At 46.2% G+C, this 9,938-nt stretch overlaps 1 protein-coding gene across 1 annotated transcript in view; it reads right to left on the bottom strand.

Moving 5' to 3' along the window:
* Positions 1-9,687, bottom strand: part of MAN1C1 (mannosidase, alpha, class 1C, member 1) — a 169,919-nt gene extending 160,232 nt beyond the window's left edge. Inside the window, exon 1 of the mRNA XM_008572164.1 lies at positions 9,148-9,687. Coding sequence (XP_008570386.1) covers positions 9,148-9,687 — 540 coding nt within the window. The remainder of the gene's footprint in view (positions 1-9,147) is intronic.
* Positions 9,688-9,938: the final 251 nt, after the last annotated feature.

Raw genomic sequence — 9,938 nt, 5'->3', positions numbered from 1 at the left:
GGGGCCCGCCAGCGGGATCGCAGGCCTCGGTGTTGCTCCCGCGCCTCGCTCAGCCAGTGAGCGGGAACCGGTCTGTATATGGGATCCGAACCCGTGGCCTTGGTGTTGTCAGCACCGCACTCTCCTGAGTGAGCCACGGGCCGGCCCTATATATAATAGATTCTAAGCAATCTACCAAAAAAAAAAAAGGAGAATAAATGAGTTCAATAAGTTCACATGATATAAAGTCAATATACAAAAAAAACTATAGCAATTTCTATTTACTAGCAGCAAACAATTGGAAAATAAAAATTTGAAGACTACCACTTACGACAGCATTAAAAATTGTAAAATAGGGGCCAGCCCGGTGGCGCACTGCTACAGTGCGCCGCTTGGGAGCGCGGCGGCGCTCCCGCCAAGGGTTTCGATCCCACATACAGACCGGTTCCCGCTCACTGGCTGAGCAAGATGCGGGCGCAACACTGAGGGTTGCGATCCTGTTGCCGGTCATGGTCCGGTACGGGCGCGACACTGAGGGTTGTGATCCATTGCCAGACACGAAAAAAGACAAAAAAAAAATTTAAAAAAAAAAATTGTAAAATAGATATATAGTTATTAAAGGCATTCAAGCCCTCAACATTGAAAACTACAAAACATTGTTAAGATAAATAAAAGAAAATCTAAATAAATGGAGAGAGATACCACATTCATGGATTGAAAGACCCAATATTACTAAGATAATAATTCTCCCCAATTTGATCTACAGATTCAAGACAAATCCAATCAAAATCCCAGTAGGATTTTTCATAGAAACTGACAAGCTCGTTCTCAAATGTATACAGAAACGCAAAGGACCTGTAATGGCCAAGCAATTTTGAAAAAGAAGTTCAAAGACTGAGGAATCACACTACCTGTTTTCAAGGCTTACTATAAAGCTACAGCATGACGATAGTATGATTTTGACAAAGGCATCAAAGCAATTCAACAGGAAAGGAAAGTTTTTTCAACAAACAGTGCTCAATAACTGAACAACTAAATGAAAAATAAACTTCAACCCCTACCTCACATCATATACAAAAATTAATTTGAATGAGAGACCTAAATGTAAAAACTAAAATAGTGGAGCTTCTGGAATTAAAAGATTATCTTCATGACCTTGGAATAGGCGAAGATTTTTTTTTAAGTAGTTACAGAAAGCACTAACCATAAAAGAAAACATAGATACATTGAACTACATAAAAATTTAAACCTTCTACTCTTTGAATGACACCATTAAGAAAATAAAAACACAAACTACAGACTAGGAACAAATATTTATAATATATATATAACAAAGGACTTGTTTCCAGAACATGTAAAGAATTCCTAAAATAAGATCATAAACAGCCCCATATTTAAAGTATAAAATAGGGCAAAAGGTTTGAACACTTATAAGAGACAGGTAGAAATAACAAATGAACACATGAAATCCCAAGATGTTTAATACCAACAGTTAACAGGAAAACAAAAAATTAAAACCACAATAAAATATCACTACACATTATATAGAATAGCTAAACCTAAAAAGGTTGACAATAACAAGAGTTGATGAGGATGTAGAACTTTTATACATTGCTGGTGGAGCATAAAATGGTCTGACTACCTGCAGAAGGTGTTTCTGGTTTCTTAGAAAGTCAAACATATATCTACTCTATAAGCCAATAATTCGGCTCTTAAATAGTCACACAAAAGAAATAAAAAACATATGCCCGCACAAAGACTTGTACATAAAATGTTCATAGCAGCTTTATTCATAATAGCCAAACACTGGAAACAACCGAAAAGTCCAATAATATGTGAACAGATAAACAAATTGTCGTTCCAGCCAAACACTGGAAACAACCGAAAAGTCCAATAATATGTGAACAGATAAACAAATTGTCGTATAGTCATACAATGGAATACATCTCAACAATAAAAAAGGATGAATAAAAAGGAATGAAGTACTGACACTAACTGCATGGATGAATTTCAAAAACATTATCCTCAGTGAAAGAAGCCTTATACCACAGGACATATACTGTACTATTCCATTTATTTAATCTCTGCTGATAGAAATCAAGACAGTAATTGGGGGTGGAAGGGAGGTGGATGATGGATTGACCGGGAAGGAGGAGCATAACTTTCTGAGGTGATGGAAATGTTCCATATTTTGATAGGGGTGTGGTTCTGCATGTTTTAGAATTCAGCAAACTGTATATTTAAGATTTGTGCATCTCACTATATTATACTTAAATAAATTATAACTTATATAATTATACTTAAATGAAAATTATACTTATATGAAAATTATACTTAAATAAATAGTACCTACATCACAAGGCTGTGAAAAAAACAAGACCAGAACACAAAGAATAGGCATTCAAAGGCAGTCTTAGCGATATGACTAATCAGCCCCTACAGGACGTTGCTGTATTGCACAGTGGATTTTATGGTAACCACCAAGTCAACAACAATGACTCGTGTTTAGTATGATGCTTAAGAAGATGGCAGCGGTGGAAGAGGGGAGGAGAAAAATCTACTATTTTGCCACTGAAAATGGTTGCTATTTAGTAAAAGCTATTTTCCTAGAAGGCTCACCTATAGAACAGCTGACTCCCGGAAGATGCCAGATAAAAGCACCATTATTGCTCATCAATCAATATGCCAAAGTTTCTTCTATAAAAGTTACAACAAAAGGTACTGCACTAAAACAGATGAACAACTGCCCGGTTTCAGCCTTTATTTAAAGAAGATTCAGAGTTAAGAGACATACTCAGACCTCCTGTGAGCAAGAGCTCTGATCACCTGCCTGCTGTGTGTGGGGAGCTCTCAACCCAAATCTCAGAAAGCAGCCTTCTTGGGAGAGAAAACACCAGCAACTGGGCCACCACACCGAGGCCACAGCCTGTAGCTGTGGTCTCTGTGGCTTCTGTTCTTTTTATGGGTGGAGACACCAAAGCGGGTCCGACTTACAACAATCACAGCTGCATTAACTCTGCATTTAAGAGAACCCAAACTATGCCATCTAAACTACTGACTAGCCCCCAGAGTGAAGGAGTGAAGGAGGAAGAAGGAAGGGGACTAAGGTCCTCAAGTCCTCAGAATTCTTTTTTTTTTTTTTAAAAAGATGACCGGTAAGGGGATCTCAACCCTTGGCTTGGTGTTGTCAGCACCACGCTCAGCCAGTGAGCAAACCGGCCATCCCTATATAGGATCCGAACCCGTGGCCTTGGTGTTATTATCAGCACCGCACTCTACCAAGTGAGCCACGGGCCGGCCTCTCAGAATTCTTTGAGGAGTCTCCAATTTGTTTTTTTACCATCATCTGCCACGGAAATACAGAGCTAAGAAAATCTGTTATTTCTTTTCCCCAAATTATGCAAACACTTGTGCATAAAGCCCTTGGCCCAGAGGTAAAGGGAAATCAAGAATCAGGGCTTAGGTTTGAATGAGCCTGGCTTTCTGCACTGCAGGTGCAGAGAACTGGAATAATAATAACCCTTGGTTCATGACACTCATCTCTGCTCCATGCACAGTCCCTATTTTTAAGTAATGTAATAAATATACCCATGAATTCACCTGAGGCAACTACTCTCCTGAATTCTATGTCTATCATTCCCTTACTAAGGCTTTCCTGATTTGGCCAATGAAAACAGGCAGAGAGAGAGAGAGGGGTCTTCCTAAAGCTCTCAACACCTCCCCTAACACAGACTCAACGTAGGATGCAGAGAAGTGCCATCCCCAAGCCAGAGCCAGTACCCACAAGGCTGGGTGTCCACCTACATTATCAAGCAGCTTCCCTGCATGGGACTTTACAATCTGCAAGTCTGATTTATTTTTTTCAATAAGAGAAAAGATGTAAGTCCCTTTGAGCAAAATATGCCTCATATATATCACAATATTTATTTTTGGTGGAGTAATGGATCAGTCCTCCGGGAAAGCTAGAGAAAAGGCATTTCTTGAACTCGATGTAAATCACTCACTCTGAAAACCACAGGGGAATCTATATTCTTACCCCCCACCCCCAGCTATACTGTGAAATAAGCACCTAACTTTATTTTATTTTATTTTATTTTTTTAAAAGATGACCGGTAAGGGGATCTTAACCCTCGACTTGGTGTTGTCAGCACCACGCTCAGCCAGTGAGCGAACCGGCCATCCCTATATGGGATCCGAACCCGTGGCCTTGGTGTTATCAGCACCGCACTCTACCGAGTGAGCCACAGGCCGGCCCCAAAGCACCTAACTTTAAAAAGTCACCATTCTTCTTGTTTCTAGCCCTAACACTAAATACAGAGTTAAGAATGTTAGGCCTGAGAAGCAATTATCTCCAGAATGCCTAACTCCCCAAAATGATGGTGCAACTCAAAAAGAAGAGACCCAACCAACCCACGGGTGTTACGATGAACACCTGGGCAGGGACAAGTTCTAAGCTTTACCCTAATCGCAGCACTCAGTGCTAAGGAAGGAGGAGGTGGGGTGTGGCTGAGCTTAGGAGGTAAGGGTCTCCCAAGAGACCTGCCCAGCTATTACAGGCTGCTCTCCATCTACGTTAAACATATGGTAGAGCAGGACAAGAGGGAAACTGAAGAAACTATAGGACACGGGAGGGAAAAAAAAGGATCTTCAATGGATTTGCAACTCAAACAGAGCTCTTCCAAGGAAAGCTATTTAAATCTGAGCTATTCCTAATATTAATTATCCTGAACATCTCACAGGCTCAGATTCACATGCTACAAAGAACACAAAGCCTTTTAATTTTCCTACCTGTCCCTGGCACCAGGGACAATAAATCAGATATACAGAGACACCACACATGACTAACGAACCAGCCCATTAATGGGGAGCAAAGATCATCTGCCAAGATGAGTTATACAGACACCATCACATACAAAACCAGCAAAGTCCTGGAGGCTTAACACAGCATGCACAGAGGGCAAGAGCCGGGGCACTACCTGCCATGTCACAGGTGATCCAGGGCAACTCAAGGCATCCTCACATGCCTACTTTCCAGGCATGAAAGACTTTACTCACTCCCTTCAAGTTAAATTTGCACTCAGAAAACTACTGCAAATTCTAAAAGGCTGCTCAGGTCACTGAGCTACTAAGCCCCCAAACCTGTCTGTAGCTCCTACTCTGAGCTCCTTACAATTCCAGGTACCCTCAGGGAGAAGACCCAGCCTCTGCCACTAGCAACCTTAACTGTTAGTTTATAGATCTTTAATGTAGCCATTCACTCAAGTATCTGAGCTCCAACTAAATGCCAGACCCTACTCTAGGAGTTTGGGCAGATCCATAAACAAAGAGTAAACAGGTGAGAGTAGGGGAGAAAGGAGAATCCCCAAATGCCAGCCTCCTGATTTTATCATGAAGACTGTGGCCCAGTGATGAACAGGAATTTACCTCCACAGTCAGAGCTGATGGAGTAGCTAGGATATGAACACAGGACTTAGAAGGGTTAGCAGGACTGCTGCATACAGCAGTGCATAAGAGTACTGGGCCAAGGAGACAGCAAAGGTAGTGAAATTCAACCCACGTCCCTCTCATCCAGCCCTGCACTCAGAGTGGGGCTGCATCTACCCAGAGGAAGAGGCCCCTTCTAAAGGGTTAGCAGGACTGCTGCATACAGCAGTGCATAAGAGTACTGGGCCAAGGAGACAGCAAAGGTAGTGAAATTCAACCCACGTCTCTCTCATCCAGCCCTGCACTCAGAGTGGGGCTGCATCTACCCAGAGGAAGAGGCCCCTTCTAGTAGTTGTCCCCAAAGCATCATATGGGTTAGGGGCAGCCCCAGCTTCAGTACTATGCCTCACTGCCTCAGACAGCCTGATTCCCTTTAACAAAAAGCCCCCATCACTGGAAGGGACAACTGAGGTTCCCCAGGTCAGCAACCAAGCATCATCATAGGACCAACGACAGTCTGAATTCTTTCACTGGGATGTAACCCTGACAATCTATACATTCCCAACTCTTGTCATGTGTGAGAACAGTCTGTTCAAACATGAATCCATAAGAAACCCCCCCTATGGACCAAGTCCCCCGTTTCCTATATTATCCTCAGATCTGAAAGGGAAGACTGCTAACGAGCCTTCACCCCTTTACATTCCAGCCAGCACCTTTACTCTTCATAATCCCAAGCCGAGGATCTGTCACCAATCAATCCCATCTCCCAAATTCAATATGGGTAACAGGAATAATGAACTTAATCAACTGTATGAATATCTGCTCTTTGTTAGGTGCTATGGACACGAGAGTGAACCTCACCGCCATCTACACCATCATATCATTGTCCCTGACTTCATGGAACTAAGATACGCTGAAAACAGAGCTGGAAAGCCCAGCTGCTCAGGAGTACCTGACCAGACTGGCAGTCCACGTGGTGGCCAGGGCTGGAAGCAAAGAATGTCCACGACCAACCTATTCTCCTCTCCCTCACCCCATTTTACAGGAAGGTCCAGTAAGGAGAGGAGGTGGTTTGCCCAAAGTCAGACAGTTGACAGTTGAGCTGAGACTCCAACCCATGTTCTCTGAGTCTCCTCTTTCCCCCACATTGCTTTCTCCAAGGTTCCAAAATTGGGAAGTGAGGAAAAATAGTTAGTTGCTTCTAGTGACAGAGTGTTTTCTGAAGCATGTACAAGTATGTCCAGAATATGCAGCTTCAACCCATCTTATCAGCACAGACCTCATGTTCATGTCCATCTTCCAAGCTAGACTGGCTCTGCCTGGGTGTCCAGTTTTCACTCACTCTCATTTCTCACGCTCTCTCTCTAGATATTTACTTTCACTTTAAAAAAACCTCATGTTAGAAGAATAAGGCCTTTTTTATCTGATGTTACTCCCCTTCTGCAACTTGGGTCTAATCAATCTGTGTCTGGAAATAAACCAGAGAAGAGAGCAACAGCCCCTTTTGCGAAAACAGACACTTTCCTAAAATGATCTACCTCTGAGCACAGCACAGAGAGAAATTTAAATGAGAAGGAAATAAAGACACCCACTGAGAACAGTCATATGCATTCCTCATCAGGTGGGACAGCAGAGATGGTAACTCTGTCTTACCAACTAAACCAAAAACCCTTGCTCCACATTGTTCAGACTGTATAAGAGGAGGTCAAACTCAAGAAACCTTAAAAGACAATAGGCTTCAAAACAATATTGTATATAAACCAGCCCCCTCCATTCTGAGGAGCTTAAGGTCTTTAAGATAGTAAGAGAGGGCTCGTTGAACATCAACTACAGGTTTATGCAAACATGCCTCCAGCTACCACCAGATGCCACATAGAAAGATCCAGACATCTGGCAACCAACGTGGACCTCCTCCCATCGTTTTATTTTACACCCACCTGCAAAGCACAGAGTCCTCACACCTCTTACCACTCCACCCCCTCAGCCCTTGCAGCAAGTCATCACCCCCAGCTTCTGCTAGCAAAATAAGTTGTCTTTACATAGAAAGCGAGAACCAAGTTCCCTACTAGCCAGCCCACCCTTCCTGCCATGGCTTCCAACCCCAGGCTCTCAGAATGCAGAAAGCACCTCTTCCAAGAACAGTAATTATTTCTTAATCCTTCGGGGCAACCTTATGAAAATCTGATAGCAACTCTGGACACTCCATGAAAAACTGCACACATGCAATTCATATGTAATTTCACCAGAGGTTACTGCCCTCCTAGGAGGTCCATAAGGGCAGAAAGAACTAATGTGCTCACAGGAAGCTTTGGGAAAGGGAGTTGCGGGTGGTCCAGGTGAGTATTCAACAACAAAGTTCCTTAACAGAAAGAGGAAAAATGAATGCCCCTTACTTGGCTAATGCAAGTTCCAGCCTTCAATTAACCTCTGAGATTTCAACAAGAATTTGGAAACAGTGCGTGGCAGCGTGCACGCGTGCACACGCACACACAAACCAAGGACTCAGCTTCTCTGTGGTCTCCTATCTTAACTTTACAAAATGTCCTGTGATTGCTAGTTCAGATAGAATAGCATAGAATGGCTGAGTAACAGCAGAGATAAGTGGGAGAGAGGTGGGCATTGGGAGGAAGGGCAGTTGAGACAAGGAGAAGGGGACAGCCAAGCTCTCCACTGGCTGAGTAGGTCTTGGCAGGACAGGTTCTAACCTTTGCTGCCTGCTCTCCCTGGAAATCAGGGCAGACCTGTGGACTCCTTTGCAGCAAACCAAGAAGTCCAGATAGACCAGCTATTTCTTTCAGGGTCTGTAGGGAGGGGACAGCATCCTCTCATTTCTAGGGAGGAGACCCTGGCCCACGGCTTGCCCACAGCCCCCTCGTGGCCCGGGGGTGTCACTGCAGGCCCCTCTGCATTGATGGGCATAAACCTCATGCAGGCAGCTCTAACCGTGGTCCAGCAGAATGTTTAGGCACCAGTGGCAACTTGGCAACCGCCTTCAAGTCATGGCGAGGCTGCATTTGCTTTTGATTTCTTAAACTAAAACTCAGACTTAAAGTGATGCTTCTAAACCCCTCCCTGGTACGATCCCTACAGGGAAGCAGTCCAAGACCTGCCTCGTGAAGCCAGTAACCTCAGAGCTTCTGTAACATTACCACCGCCTTATTGATCATTCCTTCCTGTATCACATGCAATTATGTACAATTGTTCCAAAGCTCAATAGAAACAGTCAGCAGGAATGCACATCCTCTGGTCTGTAGGTTGCTGACTAGATGACAAAATATTTGCAGGACACCAAATACCCTCCAAATCTTGGGTTTCCAGGTAGCAGGTCCTACAAGGGTTTAGGACTTAAAGACACACAGCGCAAAAGAATGTGGCCAGTGGCTCCGTGTCTATAAATGCAAACAGAGGCTGCCCACTAAGGAACCTGAACTCCACTCTAGCAACTCCACAAAGGGAAGGAGTGGAGCCCACCTGGGCTGGGGACTGGACAGAAAAGACCCGGGTCTGGGTGGGGAGCAGTTGGTCCAGGGGTTCAGCTGCCATCCTTCACGGGTGGGGAAGATTAACTGCACCCAGTGGTGGGAAAATGTGCAGGGAGTAGAGAAGGTAGAAAGTTTGGGAAGAAAGGGCGCAGAGTATGTCTGAAGGGCCTAGACTGGGCACCAGGAGTGACTGGTGCCAGGGGAAACGCATGGGAGCGTAAGAGGGTCTTTCCTTTGAGAAGGGAGGAGGGACAGTCCTTACCTCCTTGACTTTCTCCCGCTGGGCTCGCACTCGGCTCTGGGACGCCTTACTCTCATCGGCCCTTGTCCCCAGGACTGGGTGGCGGAGGCGGCTGCGGAATGCGTTGAAGTCAAAGCTGGACGGGGCGCTCTCCTCCCCGGGCCTGAGGGCCGCGATGCCATTGCCGCGGGCCACCGTGGCCTCCTCCCGGGGCCCCGTGGGGCGGGTGCGCCGCAGCCACCCTTTCCTGCGTCGGGAATTGGCCCGGCTGCTGGGGTCGTCCTCGCCCGGGGCCGGCGCAGCGGGGGCCGGGTTGGGAGGCGGTTCCTGCTCGCGGGCCGGGGGATGGCCGGCGATTTCGGCCACCACCTCCAGGCCGGGCTGCTGGGTCCGGGTGGTCAGGAAGAGGCGCTTGAGGCGAGAAGAGTGGGGCAGCAGGAAGAGGGCCCCGAAGCACAGGGTAACGAGGCCCGAGAGGAAGAGAAGGAAGAGGAACTTCTGCGGCAGCCGCAGCCCCCACGGAGAGGCCGGGACGAAGCCCGGCACTTTCCTCATGAGCATCGTGGCCTGGCAAGGGGCTGGGGGCTGTCAGCTTCGTCCGGGACCCCTGAAGCCCTCGGAGCCCAAGCACGTGTCCACAGGGGGCTCGGTGAGGGGAGGGCGTCCAGGGGCGCCGCCCGGGCGGGGGGGTCCCCGGGCAGGGCTGCCAACCCTGAGAGTTTCGCCGCTTCGGGGACTGTCCCGAAGTTCAAGGAGTTTGGAACGAGTCCTCCCGCGCTGAGGTGGGGGCTCAGCGGCCTCGGCGGGGCCCG

Source organism: Galeopterus variegatus, unplaced genomic scaffold, assembly GCF_000696425.1.
Source record: "Galeopterus variegatus unplaced genomic scaffold, G_variegatus-3.0.2 Scaffold761, whole genome shotgun sequence".
Taxonomy (NCBI): domain Eukaryota; kingdom Metazoa; phylum Chordata; class Mammalia; order Dermoptera; family Cynocephalidae; genus Galeopterus; species Galeopterus variegatus.
The sequence above is the reverse complement of the archived record's forward strand: the minus strand, read 5'-3'. Positions and strand labels throughout refer to the sequence as shown.